A 19,702-nucleotide genomic window follows, 5' to 3' on the forward strand; every position below is an offset into this window, starting at 1 on the left:
CTATTTGCTTTTGTTTGGACATGCTATGGTTAAAGTAAATTTACATGTACTTATCTTACGTATGCAGAATTTGAAGAAGAGGCCAGAAAAATCTGTTGAAATAATAGGATTAATTACTACCAGGTATTATGGGGGTCAATGGAATCTGCCGTCTTTTTCAAGGAACATAGAAAAATATCGTATTTTTGATTGGGACCAAGGGAACATTTTTAACATGATTTCGAAAAACGTTACTGGGAACAGGTGAGATTTTTTAAACTTTTTAAAAGAACATCGGAAAACATACCCACGGGGGCCTCCTTCAAAGCCTTTGAAAAAGCAAACATTTACAACATATCATCTCGCGCGACTCCTTTTGGGGGTTGAATATATTGTAACTTTTCTGTAACCAGATTCTCAAGAACCAATTAGATGATTTGTTGAGCCCGATTGTCGTTCCATCTAAAATTCTTGCCAAAAGTCTTGGTATTTCTTTTTTTTATTAAACAACAAGGCTTGTAGGCCAAAATGGCCCTTCGCCAACACAATTACTATAAATACAAGTAAACATAATTACAAATTAACAATAAATCTCAGAAAACAGCAAACAGCTAATACAAAGATAAACAGATGAAAAAATGATTATGAGCTAGAAAGTTTACGTTACGAGGATATGCACGCAGAGGACTTCCAAAAGATTCCCGTGATTCAAAGCCAGCAATATAAAATTGATACCATCAATCATAAAATTTATTACATTGATATTGATATCTTCTTGACTCATCAACCAAATAAACTTATCACAAAGGTCAAGGGATGATATTCTGGGAAATTTTGAATAAATCACAGATAACATTTTACAATTCCTAGCAGTCTCGTAAAGGGGATAAACTAATAAAGAATGAATTTCGTCCTCCACAGCAATTCTATTAAAAGATCGACAAAACGGACATTTTCTATCAATCTTAGGAATAGGATTCTTCCCATTTCTCCCTGTTTCAATCCTGAGGTTGTCAGCACTGAGACGTAGTTTTGCAAAGTTGGATCTTTTCTTTTTGCTATGTATCAAGTCTAAATGATGCTCAAACTTATAAACAGTTTTGAAAGATGTACAAAGCTTTTTATTGAGAATGATTTAAACAATTTTTTGCGGTACAGAATTTGAAAATGGCTTTGAAAAAAGCAAACATTTTACAACATACTAAAAGCTTTTTCTTCTGACACTCCTCAGAGCATAAAACGTCAGAATAAGGGTCCGAAAGAACACGATGAAAACTATATACCCAGTTGTGGATCGAAATAGGCCAATCAGAAAAACGCAAGCACAAGACCGGTATAGTTGACCAATCAGTGCCGCGTGCCTAAAAAAAATTACCACTGGGGTCCAAGAGAGAAAACGAACTCTTTCTGTCTATACAATAGCGGCTTTTTCATTTGTATGTAGGTAGATTGATTCCAAAACTGATAGATGGAAAGACAACCGGGCTCTGCCAATTATCCTAAAAATGTCGTCATCATAGAGTTTAGCACAATCTGGGTTGTCGAAAAGATGTTGACCGATAGCAGAATCACTTGTTTTAACAGTGCTTCTAGACCTACAAGGTCGAGGAGGCTGTTCTCTTTGAGGAGCAGTTTTGTTTCTTATGTTGGAACGAGCATGCTGTTTTATCCTATCTCCCAATCTTTGGGTTGTGCGTGCTACGTAGCCAGAATCACACTGGCACGTAAATTCATAAATAACGGAACTTTTTTGGTTGGTAGGAACTCAATACTTTTGAATGGATGGAAGGTCTCTCCTAGTGCTGTAAACAATACAAGGATTGACAGAAAAGGAGTATTTATTTATGTATTTTTATTCATTTTTCCTTCAACTTCTCTGTCTTGAAAATTCAAGTGTATCAAAAACCCCCCTCCAGAGGCCCCCATTTCGGTAGTCTCTTTTTGATGAACGGTTGTTGGCAGTAATTTTTAAGAACAATTGCTTAACAAGGGTATCATTAGTTTTAAATTATACAACTAAAAGCAGATGAATTCCTCTTGTTTAAGAAGATTATCTTTAAATATCTTTGCAAATTAAAACAATAATCTGACTTTACCAATCTAATTGGACACACAATGATTAGAGGCAGTCTTTCCCCTATTGTGCTCAACTTTATTTTCACGTGAGTGAAATTCACGCACCGTTGAGTTTGATCGATAATCAAACGATCGAAACCAATCAGAGCTTTTGAATCAAATGGCTGTGCTTCGTGGCTAGAAAAAATCGGTTCCCTGTTTGGTTTGTGCGACAGAAATGTCATCAGCGAAAGAAAATTCTCTCTCTACAATATGGGCATATCTGTGTGAATCAGGGGTGTAGTGTAAGGGGATTCAAGGGGGGGCTAAAAAGTAGCCAATTTCTACTTTTGCTATTGATTTTAGCAACGTTTTTCGCAACGTTTTTCGCAAGAGCCCCCATGTTAATTTGACAGAACTACACCACTGGTGTGAATGTATAGATTTTGAAAGAGCTCGAAACAGGAAGATAATTTACTGGAATCATTTTACAGAAGAAAGTCTTCCTATTTCATTTTGAGCGGAAGCTGAAAGCTTAGCGCGTCTAGTTTTGGCCATTAGAGAGTTTCCGATCGCCGACGCAGCAACGACGGGGACGTTTGAGAGGCCTGGAAATAGCGCGGCCGTTCCGTCCTCCTGCACATGTGAAAAATGAGATTCCGATTTTACGACGGGGACGTAGAATGGCGCCAAAATCAAACAAGCTAAAAATGGACGACATGTTGTTTTTATTGCACGATGAGGGCGATATCGACGGCAAAGAGACGCCTCTTCTGTTAGAGCACCATAATAAAAATTTGCACGATGGCCTTCCGTATTTTAAGTGAACGTTGGAAACACTACATCAGCTTTTTTTCTATCTGCAGCAACCAGTTCTTGAAGAATACTTCAGATAAGGAAAACACCTTTTCTTACAAGCTATTAAACAGCTTTTTAAAAGCTTTCAAAGCCACCAAGTTTAGATTTATCTTATCACACACGATAGAAAACTCCAAGTATGTGTATTGTTGATAACCTTCTGAAAGTTCTAGAAAAATTAAAAGCAGCCATCCTGATCTGCATATACTGGTTCTCATATAACAAAGAGTGTATATCGAAAATGGAGCATGATATTAACGAGCCGGAAATGTACCAATAAACATACAATTTCTTTATGCAATATATTCAAATGTTATAATTTCCAAATGTCACCAGCATGCAGGATTTTGCTTGCATGTTTCATGAGAGATTATCTAAATACAAATGCTTGGTGAAAGAAAATGATACTTCAGTACTATAAAAATTTCTGTTTTAAATTAATTTTTGGTCTGTTAAATGTATACTGTAAATTTTACAGTAGTTCAAGGGCAGCCACAAAACAAGCCCTCAATAAGAAATGTTTAAAGTCCAAAAACTTAAAAGGAGCTACCAGCCTGTAGTGGGATTCCAGTAGAGTGGACAGGCTAAACTTGTAAGAGAGGGAAAAATTTCTTATCCACATCACGATCTTTGCAATTAGTGCATCATAAAAGGCAGTTTGTATTACAAAAAGTTGTCAACATGTTTCACATAAAAAAAATATGTTTTTACCTAACTATAGACACTGTGTCCTTACTTGAAAAGTAGGAATGTTCAGATATCAATTATATCTGGCTATAGGGAGATTTATTTACAGAAGAACTACAGTTGAATCCAAGTCAAGAGTTCAAGGCAAACAAGCCAATAACTTTTGTCACTCTATAAAGATATATCTGAAACTTAAAAAATACAATGTTTCATGTAAGTAAGAATATCTCAGTATGCAGAGAATCGCACTTTTAAAGAGATCTCCCATGTGAACAGTAGTTTCAAGCAAGGTATCTGTGCAAACCCCTCTTCGCCAATTATATGACAGTAAACTTGGTGCTGTGCAGTTTTTAATTCAGTACTACACTGACATTTAGTTTTGATCCAAAAAGTGAATTACATTCATTTATTATCAGAAACAAAGGTCAACATTGAGAACACACTGCTCTGAATGCAGCAATTTTTAGCACTCATTGTTTCTTAAATTTCCAAATTTTCATGTCATTTATTCATACATTGGGGTCCTTTATTATTCAGGCTGCAGAAAAGGTTTAACACATAAACAGGAGATAGGAGACTGATGAAGTTTGCTGTTCAGTTACAGTTCATTTCTTTTTTTAAAAATCCATACATACTTCAAATTTTTTAAAATACAGCAACAGGTTACAAAAGAAAGATGAAATAAATTACATACAATGAGAGAAATAGAATGCTGTGAAGAATTTGTGGAATTTTTTAAAAATCTTAGTTATCTAGGTCGGACATTTTCATGCCAACACTTAGATGTTTCAAGCCCTCCATTTTTATAAATTCTTTTCCTTTGAATACTATAAAGTTATTTAAATTTTTGGGATTCCTAGCACTTGTTTCATAAGCAAGTTCCATATATAAAAGAATGAATACATATAGTACTTTCTGAAAAGAAAATCCTACCTAAATTTAATCCATAGGACAAGGAATTAGTTCAGTTGTCTATACAAAAATGGGAAAAACCCCTTTGATACTATAGATCTGAAAACTTTAGCTTCCTGAACATGCTGAAGCTAGCATTCTTGTGATTAAAAAACTTTCGTCAAATTTTTACTTTGTTTCTTACAAATAAAAGGTTTAAAAATACTAAAACTTATAAAACCTACAAACAATGTACATAAAGTCAGTTGCAACTATTTTTAATGCATTGTGTCTAAGAATTAGGGCCGGCTTTCCATGTCTTTTGGTGTCACTTTAGTTGCCATTTTCCTTCAGAAATAGGTCGAATTGATAAGGCTGAAATACAAAAGAAAACTTGGTAAAATGGCCTATTTTTAGTTCGAAGAGGTAAATTGCGGCTTTGCTGAGCCAGAAAGATCTCAATTCGAAACGATTACACCCAAAACAATTAGTTCTTACCTTTCAAACTCAGCGTTCTTGCTCCGACGGAAATTTTCGAATTTTGCGTTGTAGGCCGGACGAGAAGCAATCACGGGGGTATGCCATTTTTTCTCACCGCGCTAGTTCCAAGCCTCGCAAACGTCCCCGTCGTAGCTGCGTCGGCGATCGGAAACTCTCTATTCTAGCCGCTAAACATCCCATCAATTCCATAATCTGCAATCACAATAGAGGAAAAGATCCAGGCATCACAGAAGGAATATCCTGTTAGTAGTACGAGTATAGTGGTTTTGGTTTGGAATTAGCGTCTGCACAGGATCGAGGAGAGACAAAATGAACAGTTTCAGTTTAATGTGTGTTCTTGTTTTTTTACTCTGGAGTAGGTGGGCGACTAGTGTAGAGCTCAGACATGATGGGTAAGAAACACTTCCCGCATTATTTATTTGTTTGTACACCCTTTCTAATTTAATTTTTTTATTCTGCTACGTACACTTGCATATTTTGGAATTGAATTAAGCTTTTCTAGACAAAGAACATGGCTCGCTTCTATCCAGAACTCTACATATAATTGTTATGATTAGCAGGTTTGATTCACTTGGTCACTGTACTTCAAAAATAACATTTGTCGTCGTTCTGCTTTCATGATCCTTGTCTTTAAACGCAACAATTCAATTTGTAGGCAATTCAACTTATTTTATTAGAGCTGGCCAGTCAATAAGAAAATTCTGCTGATCATCCTGAAATGCGAAAAATATGAAATGTTCTTTCAAGGATTCGATTCTGTGTTTCTGTTGTATTGTTTCACGTTGCTTGTAAAGAACTTTTTACTCTGTTCTCGTCATTACATATTGGAAGAGTTTTCATAACCCTCCATTCAAGTGTGTTCTATTCTTATTCAAAAATGCAATGCGCTTCAACATTATTCAGGCCACAGTTACATCCAAACTTTAAAGATTTGAATTAATTACACCTTTATGACTATTACTCAGGTCCCCCGAAGACGGGGAGGATGCGCGGGGGTCATGGCCTACACATTTTTGCTAGACAAAATCTTATTTGCAAAAACCTTCTTTTTGAATCTTCAGCTTATTTTTGCCTCTTTACTTTCCAACTTTTGTTGGCGAACCTGAATTCTATCCCTAGATTTCTTCAAACCTATTTTTGTATCCTATCCTTTAACGAACACACTCGTGTTTCTAGCAAAAACGTATGCAGCCGGCCATACGTATTCCAAGCATATCACACTGTACCCAAACGGAGGATTCAAAGCCAAAGTTTCACTGCTTGCTGCCCAGAGAATCAGAATATGTGGGGTATACGCGTATGTGTCAAGAAATGTACAAAGTACAGGTAAGAATTTAAGCCTAATCAATATTATTATAATCATTCAATCTAAGCCTCCTATTATCTAAGTTTTCTTACTTTTCAAGCAAGTTTGATAAGATTATTTATATCAAGCATTGCATTTTAGAAGTCTGTATTCCTTAATCGATTCATAGCCGAACCATGTTAAAGACTCATTGCTAACAATGAGCCATTGCGCTACGCAAGCATCCCATAATGCATTTTTAGACAGTCTGAAATCAATTTATTGCCACTGAAGACAGTTTACTGCCATTGTTTGGATCGTCGCCACGCTCGCGAAAGCCCATTGTTAGCAATGAGTCTTTGAAATTTTCTTTAATTTTTGCTCGATACGTATCCAGTTATGGTTGGATAAAGTACATAATTTTGACGTGGCTTTTCTGATGTTGAAAGCCTTGTCACTAAGTTACAATTCATACCTGTTACAAGTTACAATCTCTTGTGCTTTTGAATGTTATGCAGAGCAATTAATGCTTTAAGGTTACCTGCACAGTAAGGCAATCCATGGACAGTGAAAAATAAAAACTCGCCATGCCTCCAGGCGCAAGCTTGCTCTGCAGTACCCTGTAAATAAAGGAAAATCAACAATCCTCTGAAGTTTTAAAAAGTCCTTGACTTCATTGTCATTTCGATGGAAAAACTTGTCAAAACTAAACGAAACTTTATTGAAAAATATTAGTTTAACAGTCAGGACGTATACTTAAAACAAAGGGACTAACGGGAATAACATAAAATCTTATTGGAAATCCCCAAAAATCTTGAAAGCCATACTACAAATTTACAGCATATAAATGTATAAGAGGGAGCTTATTAACAAATGAATATGTGTTTCGCATCAAACAAAACCCCATTATTTAGTATTTTACGTTTAGGCATTTGCTTATCTATTACAAAAATCGCTTAAAGGATTATGCGATATTTTCGTTTTCAGGGAAAACAGATGAGCAACTCATTTTATAATGAAATCAAGAGAATAGGAATACGTTGATGTCGAGAATTGTTTATTTCTACAATAAACTAATTTTTCTAGGCATTGTTCGTTAAAAAAACTCCAACCTCGCTTCTCACTGGAATTTAATGATGCGAGAATGAAGAGGTCTTCTTTCAATCTGGAGTTGCTAGCAACACAAAATTGTTTATCAGGCAGAAAATGTCATCCAATCGTTTTTGAAATAGCTTACATCTATATTTTTTTCCTAAGAATCAATTTTTAATAACAATAATGTGTAGCTGTCCACTTATTTCGCTTATTATAGAACAATTCATTCTACTTACTACGTGAGTCAACTGAAAGTTATCAGGGGAATTGCACGTCATTGCTGCACAGGATATGCAAGAAGAGGCACAGAATGCCCAGAGCGTGAGTAGATGCTACGTAAAGATCAGATCAATTTGCTTTATCATCACACTCATTCAAGACACTACGTCCTGATACTATGTCCCGATCCATTGGTTGGACTACACAATATACCTATCCGATCGGCAACGTAAGGCCGGTTCTCCATGTTTTCTCGATTTTAAACCCGCTGCAAAGCTGATTGTTCACTCTGAACGATTGACTAACGGGACACAGTGCCTTTAACAAATTACAGAGAAATTATATCATATGTAACGACAGATTTGACTAATCAACACATTAAGGATAAGGGACTTAACAATGCTACGTTTTCGCCTTTCCGGGTTATCTTCGACTTTTGTTCATACATAATAAACGATTAACACTAAAATGATAATAGAGACCAAATTTTCTTTTCCTGCTATCTATACAGTAGAAGGATGCCAAAAGTCGCTTGTTGAGAATTAATCTTTTTCATTTCAGCGATATGCAGACCTCCTTGCAAAAATGGCTACTGCATTGCACCAAATCAATGTTTTTGCAAATCGGGATACTCTGGTCGTTACTGCCAGAATGGATTCGGATCATACACAATCTTGGGTGCTGGACGTTAGGGCCAAGATCAAAAAACGAAACTTCAATTGTAGTAGATACACATTAGATATTAATAATACGTATTAGATGTATTCGGTAGCTTTGCCGTTTCAAAATGTGCCAATAACTGCCATGCAACATTGTTAAAACATCTCTCTCTGTGGGTACCATGCCCGTCATAGGTTGTCATGGCCTTCCATTTTCTGCGATCTCTTGCATCTTGCAACATCTCCTTTGTTTTAATTGCAAAATCTCCTGCCATGGATGGTGGAATCATTTGCCTGTCTTTCTCCGCTTTCTTGTCTCTTTTTCTCTGTCATAATGATATGTTCCAACCGCTGAATCAGTATGTCCTATGAATTTCTGCCCATATATTATATTTGACTTTGCTATCTAAAGTACTTCTTTATTGGTGACATGTCGTATACAAGGTATTTTTAGCAGTCGTCTAAGAAACCACATTTCAATAGCTTCTATTCGCTTTTTCGTTATATGTAAGGGTTGGAGTTACGTAGCAGTTTAGAACTCTGTCCATTGCGGTTTAAAGAGAGGCCTTTTCATAACACTTTCTTGGGTTACCTTGTCAAACATAAGCTGCAAGTTTCCCTCGGTAGTGGATATGAGAACATCATCAAATGATTTGAAAAGGAAACAAAAACTTGTAATTCTTCTTTCTCGTAACTTGTAATTCTTTTTTATTTTGTTAAATCATTCATGTATTAAATACGTTTCATTTTTAAGTTGTGTTTTAAATCCATGTTAAAAGCCAGGGGGTAGTCATGATATTTTGCTCCTCCTGGTATATTCTTCGTAGTGTCATATAGTAGTAGTTCGTTAGTTAGTAATTCGCTTTTGTAAAATTTTATATGGAATAGGAAAAAATCTGCATATCTAGAATTATTTATGTACTTTTCACTTACAGTGACACCTTTGAGAGCATTTTCAAATAAACTAGAATATAAAATGCCAGTCAATAGATGAATATATGTTTCAAATTGAGCCTGACCTATTATTTGCGAATTGCAAGGCTTGTTTAAAACCATAAAACCATAGGTCTCTCAATGAATAACATGTAGGTTTAGGCCGTACATAGATATTTACTGACACCATCTCAATGTAAGCACGAACTTTTCTGTGTGCAAAACTAGGCTTCATGTTGAGGCTTATTCTTACGGTTCATAGTGTCATGTATTCTGATTACTATCAACAAAGAACAACATTTTCGACTATTTTTCTATATTCGGCATTTCACAGTATTTCACAGTATCTCGTTCCATTTCCCGTCGTTTAGTAAAGCTTCGGTTTTTTATCGTTTCATTATGGTTATCCTTTTGTCTCGTTATTGTTTCGTTAACTTTTTCGAGGACTATATAAAGCTGCAAAGGGAAAGAAGACAAGCAAATTTAAAAATTCATATCAAAGCCTTTACAATAAAAAAAACTATGGACATGCATGACAATTAGACGTGGTCTGTGAAAAGGTTAAAGGTAAAACAGGGCTAAAATTGTTCAGGCTTTAAAAATACAACGTTATTCAACACATCACCATATAAATGTAATTTATCATTTTTTTATTCAAAATACTTTATATGTACTCCATTACAGTTACCGACTACTATAGAAATTATAATACATATTCTAGAACCAGCCATACATGTACTTGAAGGGGATAGGGTGGGGATGGGAGAAAACGAATACCATAGTTAGTTGTATTTTTCTATTCATCTTAGGAAAGTTGTGGACCTAATGATAAATAAATGAAAAAACAAAAGCATTACAATTTATTCAATTTTGAGAATGTTACATGTAAATGAGTATTTGCAGGAGAATTTCATTTGGAATTCCCGTTAGTCAGCTAGTTGCTTTCAAGCATTTATGTAAATATCTGAAGTCAGTCACTTTGCTTCTATGTAAATTATGGCTGTATTCAGCAGATTGTATTAACTTAAATTAATTAAATTCATGACCTAAGTTTGATTTCACTTAAATTTCAAATTGTAAAATATTAACTAAAATAAGAGAGAAGAATTTTTAGAGTGGGTGCACTAACGTAGGGCCAAGGGGACTTTTCCCTTTCATTTTCAATAACATATATTCCCATTGCATATAATCCAAAAATTTTCTGTACTATACCCCCCTCCCCTCCCCCAACCTCGAACCAAAGATGTGGGCTTTGCTACAGGAATTTCATGAGCAACATAGAAATTTTGGTGAAGGAGATTCAGGAGGAGGAACGTCAAAAGAATACTTTTCTTCTTTACTTATACCTGAATCAATAAATGCAAAATCCTCTAAGATACAGTCAGCACAAGTCTCTGAGCATGCAATTGCTTCAAATGGAATGAATAAGTAGCCTTTAAAGTTGGATACTGTTTTCTTTATTGATATATCTGCAATTCAGATGCAAAGAGAAATATCAAGCTTATATCAAACAAAGAATTTTGAATTGAACAAGAGTAGAATCAGGACATATAATGCAAAAATATCAACAACATAACACATGGAAAATGTATGTTATATCCAGCACTCCTCAAAAGTGTACACGTCAGACAAAAAGCCGAGCAGACATTGATATCCTGGCATGAATGAAAAACAACACGTTCAGGTGACTTGGCAAAGAAACTATAATATTTCAAAATCAAGGAATACACGTTGTTTAGGACTATTGGACTTTCAGAACCGACAGAATAGTAAATAGGTATCAAAACTGCCTTCCTGTAAAATTCAAAGTTTCGCTGAAAATTTTAACAAATTTTGTTACAAGAAATCAGCTTTTGGTAGTTGTAAAAAGAGCATAACCTAACTGCTAACAAAATATTGACTTTGCATTCCTGATGTTTTTCATTAGCACTTTATTAATTCAGATTTGTATTTAAAACTTTTCTATGATATAACGCCTAATCATTAGCCTTCATGGAAATTTCATATCGTGTTTCCAGCCCAAAAGAAAAAGAACAAACCCAAAGAAACATGTTACTGAAATGTCGAAAATACTCCTTTTTAAGTTGTCATACAAGGAATGCATAAAAATCTATTATTAGCAGTTATTTTTAGCTTTACTCACAAGATTTTGCATACAAAACAGCACAATTTGTTATATTTAACTTACATTCATTAGGCAATGCCTTTGAACAATTGTCACAGAATCTCAGGCTTGCTAGAAGTTTTGCCAGGTTCAATGGTACTTCTATAGGTAATCCTTGGCTGCATCCTTTCTTCGGAAATACTATCATCGCTATCATCGCTGATAGCAAAGAAAGACTTTTGGGTGACTCCAGTCTTTCTTTAGCTTTTCCTTGCCATCTAAAACATGTTTCATTTATGTTTCTTTCAAGAAAATTATGATATCTTGACAGAGTCTGAAGTTTTTTCAACTTAGCTATCCAAAATGGTAGGACTTCAAAACTATTCCCTTCAAGCTCAAGTATTTCCAGGTCTCTACAAAAAAACATTGTTTGAGGAAGAGCTGAAATTCCAGTATTTGTCAGCTTAAACTTTTTCAACTTTCGAAATGTTCCAAAGGAAAGTGGTAAACTTTTCTGATCATTTCCATATATGGCAAGACTTTCCAAGTTTGGCAATGCATATATCTGAAATATAAAATGGCCACGTAAGTCAAATTGGTACTTCAGAGCTATAGCTACTTTTATCTCGAGGGGAGTATCTTGATAAACAAGAAGCGCCGATTCTACATCAAAGAACAAGCGGAGCAACCCAGTAACAACCCAGTAAAAACCCAGTAAAAACCCAGTAAAAACCCAGTAACAACCCAGTAACAACCTAGTAACAACCCAGTAACAACCCAGTAACAACCCAGGAACAAGTGGAAGAACCAAGCAACAAGCAGAAATGTGAATTAATTGTTTGGTAAATAACACGTGGGGCGTTGGTAACCCAAGCACGTACACTGTAAAGAGCTCATTAATCAGGTTTGTAAATTTCTTTTTTTGGTAGCTCGGAGTCATTTTCCTTTCTTTTCACACAACCTTACTACCTTGTATGATGGACAAGTGTATCGGAAAACACCGACAAAACAAACAAGAGCTGGTAGGCTTGTACACCAAAAGCCCAAATTGATTTTCCTGAGAGAAGATCATCAAATGGAGGCAGTTATTCTTTACAATGGAGGGGGAGGGGTAATATTTAGAGTATAAAGAGGATATTGATGGCACCTGAGGGGCAAAAGCATAAATGCAATCCCTCCAATGTATAAAAGTTATTCGTTTTACGTTATTACGTCATTACAAGAATACGTTACTCGTTTAAAGCAGTAACATAGAATATAAACTCTTTTTTATAAGAACAATTTTCTAAGGACACCAGCCTCACAACTGGTCAAAAATTAAGAACAAATCAAGAACAAGCTGAGGCTGAGCTACTGTAAAATGCAATTTTGAACAATGTGTCATCTCAAAATCGAGTATTTTAGCCATGAGTTGTTCCCTTTTCCGGTGAATATTCAAACTTGTCAGCAAACCAAGGTTTTCTCAATCACTTTGTTTGGCAAATGAGGCCCGTACACCCCCCCCCCCCCCAGAGCTAAAAAAGCTAGCAATCCCACTGCTTACACCCAGGAACCACGGAAGCGGGGGGGGGGGGGGAGTACGGGGCTTTAGTCCCCCAAACTTCTAAAATATACTTAAAGCCATACAAAAATTCGCCCTGCTTTTGGTTTTTAGTATGTTTATTCCCTAAAAACGTTTAAGCCTCCCTCAATTTGTAATATGCTCCGCGGTCCTTGCTTACACACTATTAATTTAAGAACAAGTTAAGAACAATCCAGCCTCAGATTTTCGATAAAAATTAAGTGTAACTAGTGTAACTTATGAAAAAGAGTGCAATTTCTACTTGCAAATTACGTGTCTCTTTAAATAACCCTCTTTGACAAAATCTCTTGATAACAATAGCATGTTTATTTGGCTCAGACCCTAGCTAAGATTCCTACGGCAGTCCTTCATTACATGGCCTTCTACGAAAGGGGCAAGACGGCCATGGTCCACACTTTTTTGCAGGACAAAATAACTTTCTAGAAATCTTTTGTCATGGGTGTTAAATTTTTCCTTGCCCCCCAACTGTCCAACCTGTGTCAGAGCCCATGTTAAAGACAAGAGGGCAAAAATTTCAGAATAATTAAACAACAACAGATTTATTTCTTTGCTATATATTGATTTATTCTTAACTGCAATCGTCTATAATTTTTTTTATATAATTCAATTTCAATACACAACCCTGAACGATTGCAAAAATGACTTAAAGAAATGTTCCAAAATGAATTTTGAGCTTATCTGAAGGCCATGGTCGCAACAAGTTTTGGGGCCTCATCTTTCGGCATTGCCCCAGGGCCTCTCAAACCTCCCAAAGCCTGAGGGCCTTATCTCAGGGAAACCTATTAAAACTTATATCAAGTTCATTTCTGATTGGCTCTTGAGATCTCTCAAAGGAGGATCTCAAAGCAGATTTAAAACAGATCTAAAACAGGTCTGACAACATAATCTATGGATAGTGTCAAAATGGAAAGAGGAGGACTTCCATAGTTTTTAATGGCTATTATGTTAAAGGCAACATCTTCAAACAAGACAGCAGCAAAGGACACATACTTTGCTAAGATAAGCAAAGAAATCTTCTTGAGATGGATCATGTGATGTATATGTTACTGAAGTTGTCCAGTTACTTGGCCAATATGATCGTTGAAATTTTCCTTTGTGGAAAGAAACAAGGCCATAACATATGTTGAAATTTAGCCATGATGCATTGTCCTTACACCCAAAAACAACTTTTCTTCACAATCACATTTAGTATTTTAAGGGGGACAAGGGTATGTGAATTTTTTCATTACCAAATAATAAATTTTCAAAAGCTATGCATGCAGCACACAGCATATTAATTCTTGTAGATGTGTGGGGCAGAGGCACACAGCGCAAATGCTTTCATCCTTGTAAGTTGCTTCTCTTATCATTGAACAATTGGCTATTGAGTAAGTTGGTTAGTTAGTAAACATGAGAGTTGAATAAAACTTCTCATTTTTGGCTCGTCTAACTCAACATACTGTACATCAAAGAATCTCACCCTCCCTTCTTGTTACACCATACTACAACACAAATATCAATATCTATAAAATTCTCGAAGTCCATTTAGACAACATTTTAAAAGATAAAGAACGGCAGGGAAACACGTGAAGAAAGGGAGAGGTCCACAAAGTGTACTGGCAGCTACAAAGCTAAAGTGTCTGCTTCATGTAGTGACCCTTACAAAAAGATACAATTATGGCTCTTTGTACCCCATCTTCTCTGAAGAGTCAGAAAAACTTCTAATCAATAACAAGATGAGAGGTCCACACATATGCAAGCAGAGTTAAAATAGTAAACAGTTGAATAGCTTGGACATTTTATCTTCTACATAAATTATAATACATAGGAGGATATTGGCAAAGATATGAAGTTACAATGTTATGCATATAAAGACAATCAACATACCCTCTGATGAATTTTCTTTCAATAAGAAATGAGGTAACTTTTTTCCAACAGCATGCCTACATTGCACCTCTTCCTTGATTTTGGAAAACTTGTCAAAATCATCATATTCTTTCAGTTCAAACACGACCTGTGGAGATAATGTTTAATAATTCATCAATCAGTATGTTTAAGTTTTCTTTCCATTTGCACTAGTAGGAATTTGAAAAGTCACATTTGAAAGTTGCTCCCATTTGAACTGCAAAAATGAGATACCCTTTAGAAATTGGTTTAGGAAAAATATACATAAAAAATTTGTCTGTTGATTTTTCCGTATGAATAACCATTTAGGCAAGGAAAATAATAACCATTAAAACAGCGTTATAAAGTTTCTAGGCCAAGTCAGAGGCAAAATAAGCAGAATAAATACAGTAAAAAGGGAACAGTAGAACTTGCCTATATTTTATAATAACGAACAATGTAGAAAAAAAAACTCTGTAAAAAAAGCCAGGCATTTGTGTGTATATTACGAATATATATCTGTAACTTTAAAGTGCTTTAAAATTTTAAATGGATGTTCAATAAAAACAATTTGTTTGGCTGGAGTGATCTTAGTTCCCATAATTGTGCATAACTTTAGCCTATAAAACCTAATATCATTAAATTCAAAAAACCTGTTTTTGAGAAACAATGCTAACCTATGTAAACATCTTTATGACTGGCGGACTCTAGGGAGGGTATAAGTTTTCTAGGAGTCCTAACGGCATACTTGTTCTGTAAACCTACTGATACACCAGAATTTACAACACTAGTAACTCAAAGCACAACAAGAAGGCAATGCCCTTACTAACCTTATGCTAACCTCATTCTGACAGGGTTGGAGGAAAGATGATTGAGACATTAGGAATAATACTAAAGATAAACTTATGTGATCTGGTAGGATATGTGAATGTTTCTGGCAGTACAAGTAAGAAACCAATATTAGGTTGATGGAAACAAAGTCTTGTTTTTAGTTCAATATCTTTATCTTTTCCCCCTTGTAACTGCTGTTCAGTATTTCCACAGTTATATCTATCTAGATAGATATTTTCCTTTCTATTCCATGCATTTCTCTTATAATACATATACATATAAGGTAGATTCCATACTTGTCTAGCTTCATACTTTTATTTTTAAGGGCAGATACCCTTTCTGGCGCAATTCTGGGTGTCTTACACCTCTGCCTGGCAGAGGCAGATCCAGAGCAAATTTGAAGGAGAGGCAGTTGGTATTGGGGACGGTGCAAATTTTCAAAAATTGGTTATGAGAGTATGCTGTATACAACAATTTCAGATCCATTTTCAGAATAAACAACATAACTTTGAGGTAATCCTTGAAGCAAATTAATCTATCGGTCTCAGAAACTTTTTCACCTGATTTTCAATCTTCAAAAGGGGCACATAATTCTCAAAAAAAGGTGCCAGACTTGCTTCTACTAGTTGAGGGAGGGGCATTTGCCCCTAGTTGCCCATCGAACAAACTAGTATGATGTTTAAATGGTTATTCTTTTCCATGCTTGTAAGATGTGTTAGCTTTATTGTATCTACGTTATTCTGGAGAAGCATATAACAGCAAAATGTTAACCAAGTTGTTTTTCATTGATTATGTATTCAAAGTTTTAAAAAATTATAGGCAAGAGCTTTGATAAATATATATTTTCAAATATTATAAACAAACAGTTTTATATATAAGCCCACACATTACGCATTACCCCTTCATTATTTCAATTTGCATTCTGTGTTTATTTAAATTGTTATTAGTTTTTTCAATATTGAATAATTGTATATTGTGGCATTTAGAAATAAAACATACTGTGTGCCATGTGTTGTAAGCCACATCCCAAAGGGTAGAGGTGAACACAGGGGCGGCCCGTCAAGGGGCCCTGGGTATTCCTCCTGCATGATCAATGTTTTTATAGGCATAGAAGGTAAAAACTAAAAAACCAATATGTGAATAAAAGTATAAAATCCAAAATAGAAAAATGAGAAAAAAGGAGATAAGGAGTAGTCACTACCACCTGGTTACAGCCTCAAACTCAGATGGGGGGTGGTTGTGTGTGCCCTTGTATGTTTTAAGCAATTAGCTTGTAAGTGGGCAGAAAATGATAAAAAAGCAACTCATCAGCCAGAAACCCACGAGGGACATTTCGGGGCTTTAATTCGGTATGTCCATTTCTCGTAGGCGCCCCTCGCAATCCTGCGTCCAGGATCATTCACGGTTGCAAAGGTCAGGAAATACAAATAAAAAATATATATATTATAACGATCAACAAAAAGTAGCAATCAACACAGAGTGCTTACTGAAGTAGGACTGTAGAGTGTATGAAGGCATTTTAATAGAATGGGTAAAGAGGATAAACATGGTACGGCGTGGCTCTGGGAATAAAGGGCTGGGAGAAATGGGAAGGGTGATGTTTTAGAGGGTGATGCTGACCAGAAGAAATACGTTTTGATCAAGGCTTACCTTTGAGGTTTCACATACTCCGAACTTGTTGAAATCTCTTAGAATCTCATCCAGAATGTTGTCTGAGCTTTTTTCTTTGAATTCGTAATCACACAGGTGAACTTCGACGCTTGGAAAAAGTTCCAAAGGGGCAACCTTGTTTGACTTCATTTTGACTGAAATCGCTGTCTAGTGAATGCTCGGCGCTTTAGCAGTTTCAATATTGCAAAAAATCTTCTTCTTTTTCAACGACTTGAAAATTCTGATTCTTGCAGATTTCTTAAACCAATTTATAATCGTGTAACATTTATTTTTAGAATCGACATAGAAATGGTGATCCCGTGAGCGTCCTGTAACCATTAACGTGCGGTTAAACATGGTCTTTCAAATCTTCAGTTTTCTATTTCCTTTTGTGTCTTGCTGGAATAGGAGTTTGTGCACGATACATAGAATGCTCTGTTTCCGCTTTTTGTGCTATATTAACATTTTGCATTACAAAAGATTTACTTTGCACTTTGATTGAAAAAGATCATTCCATCAGGCCACCTTGCTTGCGCCGCTGCGGGGATTTCCAGGTTCGCGAGAGCCCGTTGCCCCTCCCACACCGAGTTGAAATTTCCTTTAGAACTTAGAACGTGAGTAGAAAGCTTTCTGTCAGTAGTTAGGGTCTGTAATTGTTGCGTATAGCCACCAATTTCTGAAAATTTTCAGCACCCCAAATACAAACTGCCCCTCCTTCAGATTTGCCCTGGACCCACTCATGTAGGGGTTAGAGGCACCTTTCTTTACACTGCTGGCCCCTTCGGTTTAGGATCAATGGCGCGGGCCGCCCTATAGCTCTTAAATTTTATGTCCATTAATATCCTCTCCATTGTGTAAGATCAAAGGTTGTTCTGTTACAACATCTACCTAAATCCTTGAATTGCCCCCCCCCCCCCCCACTCAATAAAGCCTCCTCTTGAATAAGCCCCCACCCTAGTACTACAAATTGTCAATAAGCTACCCCTCGAATAAGCTCCCACTGCTACCATAAATCCTCGAATTGGATTTTTGCTATCTGAGGTTGCCATTGGCGTTTTATTGAATTACTATAAAGATTCATACTTTTAGTAATAATTAAATTAAATATTCATAGAGAGATTTCTACAAAAATATACAAGGTCTTCTAATAATGACTTCTTAATGTCTACTATAATTTGATAACCTCCCTCCTCGCATAACCCCCCATTCAAAAATTTTAAAAATAAATAAGCCCTAAGAGGGCTAATTCGAGTGTTTATGATAATTATAGACCGATACTCCTTTTGTCAGTCGTCAGCAAAATTACTGAAAAAGTAATGTATAAACGTTTGTCTGGCTTCTTAGAGCAACACAATGTTCTGTATTCACTTCAATTTGGTTTTCATGTCGGCCATTCTGTAGACCATGAACTCATTAGTATGACAGAGAATATAAAGGAAAATCTAGACAACAGAAAATATGGGTGTGGAATTTTTCATGATCTGCAAAAAGCATTTGATACTGTAAATCATGAAATTCTTTTGGGAAAACTTGAAAACTATGGAATACGTGGGGCAGCTTTTAACTGATTTAGATCCTACCTCCTACTACCTCCTACCTTACTGGTAGAAAACAGTATGTCTCTGTGAATGGTTTTAGTTTCAATCTACTAAGCAGAGGCGTCGTGGCCGGGGGGCAGGGGGACCGTGGCCCCCTCTGCTCTCAAAATTTGATGGATTTTCGGAAAAATTATTGTTTTGTCGGAACATTCTTAAAATTGAGCTGTGGGTAATTCTCAAACTCTTGGCAAAATAAATTACTTGGACTAAAGTACTTACCGTAAATTCGAAAGGCGATTCAATTTTGTAAAGAGAATACTAGATTCCTACAAAACAAAATAATTTCTCAGGATTTACCGATTCCCACCATGGAGTGATTTGCTGTTTGGATTTTGTCAGTTGAAATCTGAAACTTCAAGGGTCAAATTTCGTTATGAAAATTGGTCAAAATTGGTATAAATTGAATCTTTATTTAATATTGAAGAACGGGACAGTACCAATTGTGTGTCTATCACCAGATTTTTGAAAATTGTGTCCCAGATTCGAAAATTTATGCAATTATGTTGCGTAAGGTAAAACAAGGTAGAAGTCGATCAAAACTATCGATTTCCCCCAGCGGATTTTCAATTTAAGAATAAGATTTTATCATTAAAATTTTCTTCAAATAATGCGATTTCCGACGAATTTGAAGCATTAGATCATAAAAAATATTTCCCTTCGGTGGCAACCACCATGGTGCCGCCTCAGGTAGTAACTTCATTCTACTCTTGTCCTAATCTACGAATGTCAGAGGCGTTCGCTGTAAGTATAAAGGAACAGAGATAAAGATAAAAGTGTATTTTAAATTTATTTCCAGCTAGGCAAATGTTATGAGTTTTTCTGCCTCACCCCCCTCTACACTTAAATGAAATGCTTCTATTTCAAATAAATCAAAGAAATTTTGTCGGAAAATTTTTCTTTCTGGCCCCCTCT

At 35.8% G+C, this 19,702-nt stretch overlaps 2 protein-coding genes across 2 annotated transcripts; one reads left to right on the forward strand and one right to left on the reverse strand.

The window, feature by feature from the left end:
* The first annotated feature begins 4,043 nt into the window (after nucleotides 1-4,043).
* On the forward strand, nucleotides 4,044-9,130 carry LOC135690754 (epidermal growth factor-like protein 8). The gene is made up of 4 exons (XM_065208411.2): nucleotides 4,044-5,363; nucleotides 6,148-6,297; nucleotides 7,569-7,672; nucleotides 8,132-9,130. The coding sequence occupies exons 1-4, from the start codon at nucleotides 5,281-5,283 to the stop codon at nucleotides 8,260-8,262; spliced, it is 468 nt and encodes a 155-aa protein (XP_065064483.2). The 5' UTR covers nucleotides 4,044-5,280; the 3' UTR covers nucleotides 8,263-9,130.
* On the reverse strand, nucleotides 8,200-18,093 carry LOC135690765 (uncharacterized). Its single transcript, XM_089110889.1, has 5 exons — nucleotides 17,193-18,093; nucleotides 14,715-14,841; nucleotides 13,839-13,939; nucleotides 11,351-11,831; nucleotides 8,200-10,631 (listed from the first exon to the last, which is right to left on the reverse strand). Exons 1-5 carry the CDS (start codon nucleotides 17,340-17,342, stop codon nucleotides 10,429-10,431), a joined length of 1,062 nt encoding a protein of 353 aa, XP_088967015.1. The 5' UTR covers nucleotides 17,343-18,093; the 3' UTR covers nucleotides 8,200-10,428.
* Between the last annotated feature and the right edge of the window lie 1,609 nt (nucleotides 18,094-19,702).

Source organism: Rhopilema esculentum, chromosome 10 (assembly GCF_057945365.1).
Source record: "Rhopilema esculentum isolate cy_ngs chromosome 10, ASM5794536v1, whole genome shotgun sequence".
In the NCBI taxonomy this organism is placed as follows: Eukaryota; Metazoa; Cnidaria; class Scyphozoa; order Rhizostomeae; family Rhizostomatidae; genus Rhopilema; species Rhopilema esculentum.